This window comes from Cebus imitator, unplaced genomic scaffold (genome assembly GCF_001604975.1).
Source record: "Cebus imitator isolate Cc_AM_T3 unplaced genomic scaffold, Cebus_imitator-1.0 Scaffold135, whole genome shotgun sequence".
NCBI classification, from domain to species: Eukaryota; Metazoa; Chordata; class Mammalia; order Primates; family Cebidae; genus Cebus; species Cebus imitator.
Window position 1 is genome coordinate 2,215,738 of NW_016107450.1, and position 15,726 is coordinate 2,231,463.

General features: G+C 35.0%; 1 protein-coding gene across 4 annotated transcripts in view; it reads right to left on the reverse strand.

Moving 5' to 3' along the window:
• Nucleotides 1–15,726, reverse strand: part of ALG6 (ALG6 alpha-1,3-glucosyltransferase) — a 72,989-nt gene that overhangs the window by 22,976 nt on the left and 34,287 nt on the right. For 3 of the 4 annotated variants that reach the window (XM_017541555.1, XM_017541556.2, XM_017541553.2), the window contains 8 exons: nt 13,939–14,027; nt 11,579–11,661; nt 10,853–10,917; nt 10,362–10,547; nt 9,636–9,771; nt 7,537–7,622; nt 5,718–5,802; nt 2,956–3,026 (listed from right to left, as the gene is read on the reverse strand). In XM_017541555.1, the coding sequence (XP_017397044.1) occupies nt 2,956–3,026; nt 5,718–5,802; nt 7,537–7,622; nt 9,636–9,771; nt 10,362–10,547; nt 10,853–10,917; nt 11,579–11,661; nt 13,939–14,027 (801 nt within the window). The remainder of the gene's footprint in view (nt 1–2,955; nt 3,027–5,717; nt 5,803–7,536; nt 7,623–9,635; nt 9,772–10,361; nt 10,548–10,852; nt 10,918–11,578; nt 11,662–13,938; nt 14,028–15,726) is intronic. The other variant, XM_037743119.1, reaches the window with a different exon arrangement.

Genomic DNA, 15,726 nt, shown 5'->3' on the forward strand with positions numbered 1-15,726 from the left:
CCAGGATGGTCTCGATCTCTTGACCTCGTGATCCACCCGCCTCGGCCTCCCAAAGTGCTGGGATTACAGGCTTGAGCCACCGCGCCCGGCTATGTGTCTTTATAATAAAATTATTTATAATCCTTTGGGTATATACCCATTAATGGGATTGCTGGTTGAAATGGTATTTCTACTTCTAGATTTTTGAGGAATCACCACACTGTCTTCCACAATGGTTGAACTAATTTGCACTCCCACCAACAGTGTAAAAGCATTCCTATTTCTCCACATCCTCTCCAGCATCTGTTGTTTCCTGACTTTTTAATAATCACTATTCTAACTGATGTGAGATGGTATCTCATTGTGGTTTTGATATGCATTTCTAAAACACCTTCTTCACTCAGCATCCAAGATGCTAACTCTCATGGTTTTCATCTTACCTCATCAGCCATTCCTATTTACCTCTTCTTCCAGACCTCTTAACACTGGGGGACTCAGGACTCAGTCCTTGGTCCTCTTCTGTCTATACTCACTTCCTTGGTGATCTGATCCAGTCTCTTAACTTTAAATATCATTTCTACTGACAAACTCCTAAACTTTCATGTCCAGCTCAACCTCTCTGGACCACTCCAGTCTCCTATCCAAATGCTGAAATCTAGATCTCTGCTTGGATGTCCAAAGGCCTGTCCAACACTTGGGAATGTTTTACCCCGTCTAATCCTAGCCTAAACCTGCTCCACTCCTCGTCCCAGTCAGCAGCTATTCCATCCTTCTAGTTCCAAGCCAAAAACCATGGACATGCCTTTGATTTTTCTCTTTCCCTCATATGCTACATCGATACACTATATCCACAATGTGACTGCTTCTCACCTCTTCCACTATTACTATCTTGATCCCAGTCTCCACCATCTCTCACCTGGATTACAGCAATAGCTTTCTAAGAAGTCTCCATATTTTCTACCCTGGCTCCATACAATCTATACTTGACTCACGGCAAGAGTGATCTGTTTAAAACATCCAGTCAGATTACAATTCTTACTTACTCAAAACCCTCTCATAGCTCTCTATTCCCTTCAGAATAAAAATCAAAGTTCTTAATATGGCCTACAAGGTCCTACATGATTCGGACCCATTACTTCTTTGACTTCACCTCCTGTTACTCCCTGCTTTGATCACTACACTCTGACCACATTGGCCAGTTTGTTGTTTTCTACACATACTGGGTGTACCAACTTAGGGCCTTGGCACTGGCTGTCCCCCTGCCTGAATGAATGTTATTCTTCCAGATATCCACACAGCTAAATTCCTGCCCTCCTCATGTCTACAATGAGGCCTACCTTGACATCTGTGTTTAAAACTGCAACCTCTACCTGCTCCCATCGTCCAGTATTCCCAATTACTCTTGCTCTGTTTTATTTCTCCATCATGATATTTATTACCTTCCAACACACTAATTTCTTGTTTTTATTTTTTTTATTAGTGTCTATCCTTAAGAATGATAGCTAAGAAGGCAGGGATTTTTATCTGGAATATATCCTAAGTGCACGGAACAGTGCTGGATAAATAGTAGGCACTCAATAAATATTTACTGAATGAAATATTTGTTTAATGATAGGATTCGCTGGGACCAGGTCAAAAGGAACTTTTAATGCAAATGTAATATCATTTACCAAAAATAGATTAAAGCCATGCACTGCTGCAAATAATCTAGGTGCATTTGTAGAAAATGAACCCAAAAAGTTCAATGTCTGAGAACTAATCTGGTCCGATAACAGGTCCTGAATGAGCTGCCTTTCTATGAGTAGAAATTCTGGGGAAATCTATTAATACATGTTTGAAAGTAATGCCTTTCCACAGTTTCATCCCCTGGTACCAGTGATTTATGTAGGGTCAGCCTAGCCTCATATAATAGTGGTAAGCTCTAACTCAGGTTTGGGCCTTAGGGGATGGCATTAAGCAGTCTTCCCAATCTACAGTGATACAAGACTGTTTTACTTAGAGCCAAGAAGCCTTCCACACTGGTCAGCCCAGCTCTGCACTAAGGTTTTAGTCCAAAGTTCCACTAATAAAAGCAATACTGCCTGCCATTTGTCAGTGGTCATTCTGTACATGTATCTTTCACAGGAACCTAGTGAACACAAGGTGAGGGGTAGAGCAGTAGTGGGTAGGGATTGACCTTGAAGAGGATTTCAGTATTCCAAAGGGTTCTATGCAAATAATATTTTAACATTAGGATATTATACTCCCAGCTGTCACCTACTGCTTTCTATGAAGACCAGGAAAAAAATTTAATGCCTCGAAAACAAAGTAGTCTGGTTACAGATTGCCAATAGGGTCTAAACTAAGCTTGTGGCAAAAAAGAGAAGGGAAGCAACACACAAACGACCCTATGGAAGTAAATGGAAAGAAGAAGGCTACTGAATAGATGTGGAAATGAATGAAATGAAAACAGCAAAGTGACAAACAGGCTCCAATCAGATGAAAACCTCTTTGAAGGATGTATTTTTTATATATTCTTCCAACATATTAATTTTTTGTTTTTATTTTTTATTAGCATCTATCCATAAGAATGATAGCTAAGAAGGCAGGGGTTTTTGTCTGGAATATATCCCAAGTGCACAGAACAGTGCCTGACAAATAATAGGCACTCAATAAATATTTATTGAATTAAATATTTGTTTAATGATATGATTAGCTGAGACCAGGTCAAAAGGAACAGTTAATACAAACTGTAGCATGTAGAAAATATAAATGAAAAAACAGGAAGAAATGAAAAATATGTCAATAATATTCTATCAATTTTTTTTCAGTTTAAAATACATTTTATAAAGAAAATCAGAACTTCTGGAAAAAGCATGACTATGAAATAATTTTATGCAAAGATGTAACATTTGTGTAGTTTTGTTTTGCATTAAAATATTTATATGTAAATTATAAAGCTATATTATAAACACATATTTCAAACTTTCTACTTACAATGATACCAAGAGAATGGACTTTTCATGTACTTGGAAAGAAAATAAAAAGAATGATAGTGCACAGCTAACCTTTAAGAAAAAAGGGGAAAAATGAGATATAACAACTTGCAAAATAGCATATCAAGTTAATTATGAATCTAAATAAAAATCATTTCAATTGAAAACTGAAAGCTTATTAAAGCTTCTATTTAGAAGTAAAATACCATCACAACACTGATATGCATATGTTAATCAAATTTAAAAATTGAAATTTTTTTTCAAAAGTCAATGATTATAAAACTTTAACCATCCAATGTAAGTTCATTATACTCAGTTATTAACAAACAAAACTACTAAATACCTCAGACACAACAATCATACATTCATCATCCCTTGGAATCTCTGACAATTTAAATTTAAAAGCATGAAAGACAAGAAGGTCAGAATCTAAAACTGGCAAAACAAATCTATTTTGCTGTTTTAAAACATGTACTTCAATAAAATGTATTAATGTTTTATAAATTCATCACATGCTATTTGGAGTTTTAAATAAAAAATTATTTTCAGAAGTTTACATTCCGCAAATTAGATATGGATAACTATCCAGTTGCTCAAGCAGAAACTTCGAATCTTATCCATGCTATACATCTAAAACATCAGGAAATAATAAGTATAGCATCTCCTAAATACAATATCCATCCACTTCTCTCCATTCCCCTCTGCTAAGGGTGGCAGAGGAGTGGTCTAAGCCACCATCCATCTTTGTAGTAGTGCAATAATCTCCTAACTGGTAATACTCCTGCCATATATATATACATATATATATATATACACACACACCAGTATTCATGCTATCAATTACCTCAATAATAGATATGTATTGAGATATAATTCAGGCAAACTTGGTTGAAAGAAAAATACTTTTAAAATAATTATAATGGGAAATGTTCTTAAAACTCTCAGAAGTATACAATAAGAATTCAAAGCATGATCAACAAAAACAAAATAACAAAAATCTTACATTTAAAAAGTTTTAACACAATGGCTTCTGTTAAAACATACCAAACAGACAAAAATTAGAAAATAAAGAAAAAGAAATTTTTTTTCTGCCTTATAATCCTAAAAGTTATCATCTGTAACACTGCTAAAGTTACTCAAACTCTGAAATTCTATTCCTTTTTTTTTCTTCAGATGGAGTCTTGCTCTGTCACCAGGCTGGAAGACAGTAGCATAATCTCAGATCACTGCAACCTCCATCTCCTGGGTTCAAGCAATTCTTCTGCCTCAACCTCCCGAGTAGTTGGGAATACAGGCATATGCCACCACGCCTAGCTAATTTTTGTATTTTTAGTAGAGACTGGGTTTCCCCATGTTGGCCAGAATGGTCTCAATCTCCTAACCTCGTGATCTACCCGCCTTGGCCTCCCAAAGCGCTGGGATTACAGGTATGAGCAACCATGCCCAGCCCAGTATCTTTGAAATGTGCATTTATTTAGCATTCTATTTCCTAGAAAAACAGCAATCTATCATAAGCTTGAAATATATTTCAGGTTAAGCCTACTGAAGACATCAGAGCATTACACCATATCCATCCTGTTCTAACTATCCAATAGAATATTAACAACAGATGACTTGGTATGCTCAGAGTTCATTCACGGAATCAAACAACAGAAATCATCAATAAAAAGATAATTAAAAAGTGAAAAGGAACATGAAACTATCCTTTTTGCATATGGTATGAGATGCACTTTTGAAGTATTTCACTGTTATGTACTTTTCTGGCTTGTTTTTATGCAATGTAGTTAACTGACAGTCCCAGACTTGGAACCCTAATTTCTAAATGTTGCCTAAGTCCACTAGGACTTACTGTTTTCATATACTACATGTTCTTGATAGTTTAAATGTATTTTTAAATGTCATTTTATAGACCATAGCAAACAGGAACAAAATTTTAAATGCCACAGAAATACAACCAAGAAGACTTTGTAAGCCTACTCAGAAAAAACCCTAAACTATAGAAAATGCACCCAGCCCATCTTCAAAGTGATACAAGTCATCCTCCTAAAACAGACATCTGTCCCCTCCCCTTCTCAAAAATACATTTTAGTTTCTCTTGCACATAAATCAAACTCCAAACCTTTCCAACCAAGACATTCAAGGTCTTCAGTAATTTGGTCCATTTTTACCCTTCTCTCTCACCAAATCCTCTCCTACTCTCAACACACACACACAAAGGCCACCCAAATTATATTGTTTAATAGAATATCCTGTGTTCTTTCCCACCTCTGGACCTTCAACTTCTTCCTCCTGTTTTGAACTTCTCTTCTGCTATATAACCTACTGTTCTAATCTTACCCCATTTTCAAATTTGGGCTCAAATCCCACTTGCCCTAAACAGCATTCTAAAATCTCCCCCTGAGATAGTATCTCCCTTTCCTACACCATCATAGGGCTTCATTTGTACCTGATAGAACTTAATACCATCTGTTTTATCACATAACTATTTAAGCTACTTATGTTCTTTGCCACTGTTTTCTGCTTTGTTTTCCCTCATTAACTAATAGAAAAGAAATTAAATAGCTTAATTAACTGAAAGATTATTCTGATTGCTTAGCTTAGTGTCTAACACAGAATCTAAGTATGGGGAACATTCAATAAATGTCTGCCAAATAAATGAATGTCTTATTTCCCAACCCAGTAAATCCTGTTCAGAGCAAGAAAACAATTTTTAAAAGTTCAGTTGTGGCAAGAATTAAGTATCTATAGTAATGAAAAACTTACCAGTGTAAATTTGAATCCTTTGGAAGAGGGCTGAAGTGTTAATTTTATGCATGCAGGAAGCAGGCTCAAAAATGTAAAACAGAAGCTTAAAAAAATAATAAAAATCAAATATTTGTTTTCTTTGTAGAGGTATAAATCTAGCTTAAATAAGAAAATATTTCTTAAAGATTGTATTGTTTATCAACTTAAGTTGACTTCAAATTATAGTTTATTTTTATTTATTAAATTTAAAGACTAAATAACATTTAAATAAAATTTACACATTGAAAAAAAAATCTACACATTGAGAGAGATATATACTTTTATACATGACACTAAATATTTTAAAGATCAAACTTCATAATACTAAATATTGCTTCTTTTATTTTTGTATTTAATATCATGTATAGAAAATACACAAAGATACATAGTTGAAGGTCAATTGTTGAACATTCAAAATTAGAAAACATAATGAATTATAAGAGAATGCTATATCTGCAACACAAACATTCATAAACTTTACTCACAAAAGTCTCTCTGGCTCTCATTTCACAAAAGTTGATTATCTGATTTTCAAGCCCATGGTAAATCATAAAGAACAAGATGGAAAGGGAGCAAGAAGCCACTAGAGCTTCTCCTACCTAAGGATGGCTAATTGGGTGAGGAGGAAAAAGAACTAGAAAAAGCAGACAGACTCAACAAAGTGGCCTGGAACCATTTAGTACTATGGGACATAGTCCTTGAAAGGCCTAAAAACAAGTATATAACTTAATACAATAATTGATTTTCCCACTTACAGCTTTTGACTTGTCAACTTGGCTAGGCTGAATGAATGTCCCTAGAATTTCCTTCTTGTATGCTTTTGTTAGGGTGGGCTACAAGGGAAATTCTCATAAGATCTGGAGGACAGAGAGAGGCCACACCCATCTCATCTCCCAGTTATTTGAACACTAATCTACTGTGAAAGAATTTTTGCAGATGTAAAACCCCTACTGAGTTGATTTTAAATTAATCAAAAGGAAGCTTGTCCTGAGGCACCTAACTTAATCAGATCAAAGCCCTTTAAAAGACCGCTGAGGACTTCCCTAACAGCATCTGGGTCTGAATTGCTCTGTCTTCCCCCTAGATATTCCCTCCAGACTGCCTGCCTTGTGACTTTGTCTTGCTTAGCTAGCCCCTACAACTATATAAGCCAATTCTTTGTCATATATTCACACACACACACAACAGTCATCTCCTACTTCTACTTCTTTGATTGATCCTGACTGATACACACTGAATATCATGACTCTTCAACATAGTATCAATCATATTTAATGCACTTTATGTTCAAGGAGAGAGCAAGGTAACAATTCAGAAAAACTTTCACATAAAATAATTCAAACAGAAGAGTTTTATTATAAAGAGCAATAGGTCTAAGTTATGTGGAAAATCCTCTAAAGAAAAACACCTTGGCTGGGTGCAGTGGCTCATGCCTATAATCCTAGTACTCTGGGAGGCTGAGGTGGGCGGATCACCTGAGGTCAGGAGTTCAAGACCAGCCTGACCAACATAGTGAAATCTTGCCTCTACTAAAATGCAAAAATTAGCTGGGCATAGTGGCAGGTAATCCCAGCTACTCAGGAGGCTGAGGCAGGAGAATCACTTGAACCCAGGAGGCAGAGGTTGCAGTAAGCCAAGATTGCGCCACTACACTCCAGCCTGGGTGACAGAGCCAGACCCCATTTCAAAAAAAAGAAAAACACCTCATTCCCTAATGATGCCAAATAAATGAAATAATACCATAACACTTTTAGAGAGTAACTTATAAAATACTACATACAAACGTTGATTCTCTTACCTCATTATTAATTGGATGTGACGTGGCAAAATATCCTTAATCTTCAGAAGGACATTGAAACTGCACCAAATATTGGCTACTTTATCCTTAAAAGAGATTTGTTAGCTTTACATTCTGGTATAATTGAAAGAAATATTAAAACCCATGAAGTACAGCCCATAATCACTAATAAATTTTTTGAGACATGTGAAACTTATAGTCACAATTATAACTAAATAGATTAAATCCTCCAGGAATAAACATATATGCACACATTGTCTCAAGCATTTTTCATTTTTGTGCAAGGGAATTGATCAAAAGTTTTGACCCACCATAATCCAGACAGTCCCAAATACTTAATAGTTTTCAAAGAGCAGTGTACTATCCCTGAATACTGAAGTTATTCATCTTTGAAAATTTTTCTAAGAAATGCTTTTTCCATCATTTATAGAATGCATACTACATTTGACCCATTTTTATCAAACTCCTGAAGTTACTTAGAGTAACAGAGTAACCTGCTAGCTACTAGCAATGACAAGAGCTAATTGCTAATAAATCAAAAAGTCTAAAGACATTAGCAGTTGTGCTAGGATCACTTTCAAAATTAAGTTTGCAATACAGCTCTCGTGTTGGTAAAACCCATTCTCTACACAGCTGCTTGGCTTATAGCTGTGCAGACTTAACATCAAAAAAGTAACTACCACTGACAACTATACCATCCCACTTTCCTCTGCTGGATCAAAGAAAATGCTCTTCAGATTTTGAAAGCAACAAGTAAATGAAAGAGACTGGCAACACCATCAAATATATCTGATACTCATTTATAAAATTATCATGATAAATGCCATTTCTGAAATGGAAGGTAAGGCAAATAGGCAGCTTACAGAGAGAGTTAAACTTTTCTTTATATAAGTGTTAGAGGTTATACAAAGAAGAGGTTAGGAAAACAATTTTCAAAATTCAAATCAGCTCTGCTACATACTAGTTATAGGAATCTTTGACCTCAGTTTTTTAATCTGTAAAGTGGGGATAATAGCTACCAGAAAGCTACTGTAAGGATCAAATAAAATTACATGGAAGTGTCTGGCACCAAGTAAGTGGTGGCTATAACCATAATGATTATTTATTATAATCACTACCATCATCCTGTTGACATACAGTCATACGTTTCTGTTCCTTCACAATACCAAACTCCTATCTTAGTCTCTTTCAAAATGCTGGTTCCATCTTCCTATAAGTCCATTGAAAGATTTTCTATAGAAATTTATATATTCAAAACTTAGGAAGATATAATGCTTTTAAAATTCTTTTTAAAAGAAATGTTACCCAAAAGCAAATTATCTATAAATATGTTGTTTCTGTCTAACTTTATTAAAAGGCCTTTTTGTTTCGGAAAAATGGTTTGTTTAATTTAATTACCAAATCTAAATGACCAAATTATTCATGTAATAAAAGTTTAACAAGAGTGATTAAACTAGCATTAAATGAAATGAAATGAAAGATTCTCATTAAAAATTACTATGGATGAAGGTTATATATCTCATAAGGAATTATGACATCTTTCTGAAGCAAACATGATTATTAGTTTTACAAATAATTTCCTAAGACTAAAAACAGGATATAAACCAAAAAATTACACAGCTGTTAAAATGGCAGCTGAAACTTCTCATGCTGTCTTTCATTATGGACCCTATTTAATTACAAAAACATATAACTGAATTATGGATCTGATGATGGCATAATTATTACCTATTGATGTAATGTACTAAAAAATGCCAGCTCAGCTAGGAGTTGCATAACGGATTAAATAACTGGCAAGGGGCACATACCCTGTTGTCCCAGCCACCTGGGAGGAAGAGGCAGGAGAATCACTTGAGCCCAGGAGTTCAAGACTGTAGTGCACCATGATTACACCTGCGAATAGCCACTGTGCTCCAGCCTGGGCAGCATAGCAAGATCCTGTCTCATCAGTCAATTAATCAATCAAGCAATAACTGGCAAGAAACGATTACAGGAAGAAAGTAGCTGAAGTTCCTTTTCCTTGTGTCTTCTACATGAAACCCCTAAAGGTCACAGGGAAGGTAAAGTAACAGAAAGAAAAGGAAAGTTTTTAAACATGCCTCAAATAATCCACGATCAACTGGGAAGAGTCTTCTTAGAACCTGCAGGGTTTGTTCCCTTTCTGTAAAGAATGGCAGCCAGCAGAGAATGAAGGAAGCCACAACAGTACAAGCTAGCTTAACTAGCAATACAAGCCTAGAACGAAAACAAAGGTAGTCAGTAAGATAGGGAAAGGTTAATAATTCTGCAAAATCAATCTGAGTATCACTGAACATAATACATGCAAATGTATAGTAATGCTAAATCTATGTTACCAATATAGGTTTAAAATGGGAGTCTGCTCATATCAGAGGTAAAAAAAATTCACAATAGCTAATATGTGCACTTCAGCAAAAAGACTGTTATCACCATCCTAATTTATGTTAGATGCCATTCCTATAGAAATAAGGAAATGCATTCATGAAGAAAAATATCAAATGGGGACGTATATCTAATAAGTATATAATGTAGTAAACTCTAAAGTGATAAAATCCTACAGCAAGGCTCTAACTAGCCAATCCACATTACCAGTAAATGTATATGAACTGAAATATTTCTTTAGTTAGGAAAATTTAAAATAAAATATAGAACATGACCTAATCTCTCTCTTCCCACATACCCTATAGCCAAAATATTTATAAGAAATCACCAAAAGGCAAAGTGAAAGGTCACCTTCCACCAAATACATATGCCAAAAAAGTTATCTGAAGTACATTTTTGGATTCTGTTGTTTAAAAGTCACTCACCCCTTTCCTTTGAGGCCTTTTTTAAAACACTTGCCAAGTAAAAAGCAAAAAAATGGCAAGGAGTGGTAAAGTTCCATCTGTTTATAATTTATAGCTAAACAAAATGCCAGTGACCCTAGCAGGTCCCAGTCACAAGATACTCCAAGAACACCCCACAAAGCAAAGCCAAGACTCACAGAATTATATATGTTCCTGGGTCAAGGAAATTATCTCAATAAATTTAAAAAGACAAAGCTTACATTTAATAGAACATATCTCTTATGTGATTTTAAAATAACGTATACAATGAAAGCTATTTCCAAATAGAAATTCAAAGTACAGAAGTGATAAACAAACATGAAATCATATGTAATAATAGCCTCAGATACATTAAGTCCACTGGTAAACGGCAACTGACTCGTTTTGGTTTAAACAAGCTCTAATAATTGTACACATTGAGCCTACATTTCATAATATACAACTGACTTCATTTCTACATTAGTAAAGGATACTGAAAATGTCCATAGTCTATAAGAATAAGGCCTGGATACAGCAAGATGCATAATACATTAGCAATCTGTAAAGAAAAATATTGTGAAATAAGAAAGTAATCTGTTACACAAATCAAGCAGGGTACCAAAGTGTGGTTTTCATCTAACATAAGAGCAAATGTTCCCCTTTTCCAGAGGTGTTATACTTTCTTTTTATAAAATATTCAATTTTTATAAAACAACTCTTTAGACAATGAAGTTTTCGTGAAGGTGACATGGGACACTTCCTTAAAAAGGAAAAAAAAAATCACTAAAAGGTTTTGTCAGAGGAAGTACTTTCATATATACAAATTAGAGAAGTCAATCTAATGTTAACCTACCTAAAATAACCAAAAATAATGTTTGATAACAATGAATTGAGCATATACAACTTTTCAAAATGTCTTTCAGTTTGGTCAATCTCACAAGCCAGCTCAAAATTCAGCTTTACCAGTTCAGTAACAAATTCAGCAGGGCATGTAGTTCAACAGTACATAACTTCCAAAATTCAGTGTATCTTAGTAGTATATTAAAATAATTACTGTAAGATAAGTTGATGTTTTTGAAGTGAAAATTAATTGATAGAAGATATAATATTCCTAATTACTCTATTTCCAAAAGGATGGCTTCCCTAAGGTCTATACTTAATAGTTAGACTAATAAAGAATACATTTCAGAGATGAACTGGCAGACTGCTTTAAAACCTACCTTTTTCTTAGTTGAAATTTCTTTTAAACAACAGCAGTACAAAACCACTGCAGGTATGTAAATCAGCAGATCAGCGATTAAAACTGAAAACACAAGTAAATGACTTTAAACATGAGTCCATCAGGATTTACAACTACCCATTAACTGCCTCCCTTCCTCCAACATTGACTGAGAATTCATTAACACAAGGTTCTTGTCCCACTATGGACAGGTCCTTTACACATTCAGCCCTTTTTAATCCATTCACCTGTGCCTAATTTCAATTGCTGTATTGCAAAGGCGTCTCTTAATTTTCTCTAACAAATTCACACATTTAATCAATTACATGATTCCAACATTCTCTCTTTGCTCTGACTTGGACTTAAAAATTAAAAATACTCAAAGCAAGGAAATATTTTTTCTCAATCTAGATACTCTAAATTTCCTAGTATAAAGAATAACTGAAATGCAGTCATGTGTGAGAAAAGCCTTTTAAAATATTAGTCCTTATTGAACAATATAAACTTTTGCTTGAGAAACAGGTGAGGAGAAAACTGAAAAAAAAAATTTTTTTAAATGAAAAGCAATTCATAATTTTGAACATGCAATCCTTTAGAACAAAGAAAAATAAATATGTAAGTTCTTCAAATGTATAACATAACTGTCTAAAGAGCTTATTTTTTTCTTATACCTCACTAAGTACAGTGTTAAGAAAAATGTAAGTGACAGTAAACTGTCAAAGTTAGAAGCATGCAACCTGTCAATATGGTCACCTCCAGATGCCACATTAAAGATGAAACTGACAAACTGGAACATACCCAGAGTGGGGCAAAGGAGTGGTCAGACATTGGCCTCAAAACCATAATCACATTCGACAAACTGGTTATCTAAGGAATAGTTAAAATATATAGGAATCTTTAACTTAGAGAAGAGGTGACTTCAAATTCCTGTAGGATGTTAGGGATATAAGTGATCAGACTTGTTCTCTGTAACTCAAAGAAAACAGAATCTGTAATGACTGGTGGAAGTTCAATTTGGGAAGGTAATTTTTAATGATCAAAGCTCTCTGAAAATAGAACAGGCTATCTCCGAAGGTTGTGAGTTCCCTGCAAGTATAGGTATTGGTTCAGAAGCTGAATAATCACATGGTGACTATGTGGTTCAGAAAGGATGACAGCACTGGGGGGAGAAGGGGAGTGGTGTGGGAGAGGGAAAGGGGGCAAAACAGGTTATCTCTTGGGTCTAAGATTCCATGACTGCATGAACTGCAACGAGAACAAAACTACATTTAGACTAATTAAGGAAAAGGACTGGGCTAGCATTAAAGCATAAGTCACGTAAAGCTTTTTTTTTTTTTTTTTTTTTTTTTTTTTTTTTTTTTTTTTTTTTTTTATGGATTTTTGCTCTTGTTACCCAGGCTGGAGTGCAATGGCGCGATCTCAGCTCACCACAACCTCCTTCTCCTGGGTTCAAGCAATTCTCCTGCCTCAGCCTCCCGAGTAGCTGGGACTACAGGCGTGCGCCACCATACCCAGCTAATTTTTGTATTTTTAGTAGAGACGGGATTTCACCATGTTGACCAGGATGGTCTCNAGTAGCTGGGATTACAGGCACGCGCCACCATGCCCAGCTAATGTGTTTTGTATTTTTAGTAGAGACGGGGTTTCACCATGTTGACCAGGATGGTCTCGATCTCTTGAGCTCGTGATCCACCCGCCTCGGCCTCCCAAAGTGCTGGGATTATAGGCTTGAGCCACCGCGCCCGGCCTCATGTAAAGATTTTAAAGAAATCTAAGCTTATTATTTTCAAGCTCCTACAACAGCACACACAGATGTTCAATAGATATTTGTTGAGTGGATTATTTAATTTAGAAACTGCACAACAATATAGCACATAAGATAACAACTGCAAGGTTTGCATCAAGAAAAAAATAAATAGATTTAGAATTAGGATATTAAAGCAGCAGCCTAAAAAATTAAAGCTTCAACTTATAGCTATCTGACCTCAAGTAAAGCTATTTGCTTCATTTAACTGTGCCTCATTTTCCTCAGCTTAAAATAAGAATAATAATATTTAGCTCATTTGGGTGTTCAAAGAATTAAGTCAGATAAAAAAAATGTAAAGCACCCAGAATTATTCCTTTCTACTCTTTCTTTCATGTTTTAGCTTAGATATACATTTGGTCTTGGATCATGTGTATATATATATATACAAATATATATATATATGTGTGTGTGTGTGTGTGTGTGTGTGTGTGTGTGTGTATGTAGGTGTAATTACACAATTTTAAAGTCAGTAAGAACAATAACAGTACCTTTACCAGTTTCTCCAAATTTTTTTAAAAATCGAATTTTACATTCAATACCTATTGCTCTTTTACCTGTTGAACGCATGAAGAGCTTATGTGCCTGACTCTCATATCCACGTGATGTATGGAGAGCAATCCAGTCTGCATTTATAAACTTTGCCCTGCAAATCAAAGCATATATACAGGTACTTTATTCCTCATCATTTTTAGCAATAAGGATATTTGAGGATGTATGAATTTATTAATATTTTGAAAACTGGCCATTTCTCTTATAAAGCAACAGAGTCAATGCTTAAGCTTTACTCTTTTTATCATGTGAAATGGACTTAAGCTACAAAACATCATCTGCATTGCTTATCTTCCAAGAAAACTATGTCTAACTACAAGCCCTACCTTCACAGTTCCTCCAGTGTAAAACCAATCTGGCATGTCACATTTCACTTACTAAACACATACTTTGTAAAAAGCAATATGCTACTGTTGATCCAATAGGATGTTTACAATTTATAATTAGCTATCATAACAATTGGCTATAATAAATAGCTATTAATAATCATAAATCATTGCATAAAACTAAACACAGTTGTTAAAGATAAATGAAATTTTTAATCATATTAGAATAACGCTGAATACTATAATGATGATGTTTGAGGCGTTATTTTCAATCCAGAAATCTTATTTTTACAAAATATGGAATACACTCAAAACGACACCGCATAACATTTCAGTCAACAATGGACCACATGTAGGACAATGATCCCATAAGATTATACTATCATATTTTTACTCTATGTTTTTATATGTTTAAATATACAAATACTATTGTGTTACAATTGCCTACAGTATTCAGTACAGTGACATGCTGTACGGGTTTGTAGCGGAGGAACAATAGGCTATACCATATAGCCTAGGTAAATAGTAGGCTATACCATTTTGCCTACTAAAGAACCCTCTATGATGTTTGCACAAGGATGAAATCACCTAACATACATTTCTCAGAGTGTATTCCCATCATGAAGTGACACATGGCTGTAAAGTTGAAATTAAACAAGGAAGATGAATTCATGAGATATTGTGAAGAAGTTCTTCAAATTTTTGCTGACATACTTCAAATCTAAGAATGGAATACCACTACAGAGTGGAAATGGGTCTCTACCAAAATAGAAGTTATTTCTATAACTATTCAGTTTCTTTAAAAGAAGGAGGAATTCTAATTTTGATGTTAAATCACAGATGAAACACTATAATTATTCTAGTTTCTAACTTGACAGATTAGTCAGTAACCATTTTGATCTCTATTTTTCATTTACTTTGAGCTATTCCAGAAAAAAAGCTTTCTTATACACACTAACGCATATTAGATATATTTCTCAGTAGTCCACACATACGGATAACATGTCTACTTCAAAACAAAACTAGGTTTTTTGCATTTCTTGCTAAATGTCTCCCCAAAAAATTATAGAAATGTTCAAACTTTTATAATTATTTTTTTCTTTTTTTTTTCAGATGGGAGTCTCCTGTCACCCAGGCTGGAGTCAGTGGTATGATCTCGGCTCACTGCAACCTCCACCTCCTGGGTTCAAGCGATTCTCCTGCCTCAGTCTCCTGAGTAGCTGGGATTACAGGCACACACCAACATGCCAGGCTAATTGTTGTAATTTTAGTGGAGACAGGGTTTCACCATATTGGTCAGGCTGGTCTCCAACTCCTGACCTCGTGACCCACCTGCCTCGGCATCCCAAAGTGCTGGAATTGTAGGCGTGAGCCACCATGACCGGCTGATAGTTATTTGTTAAAACCCATTTGTAATAAATAATACAATAGCAGTGGCTGGGCACGTTGGCTCATGCCTGTAATCCC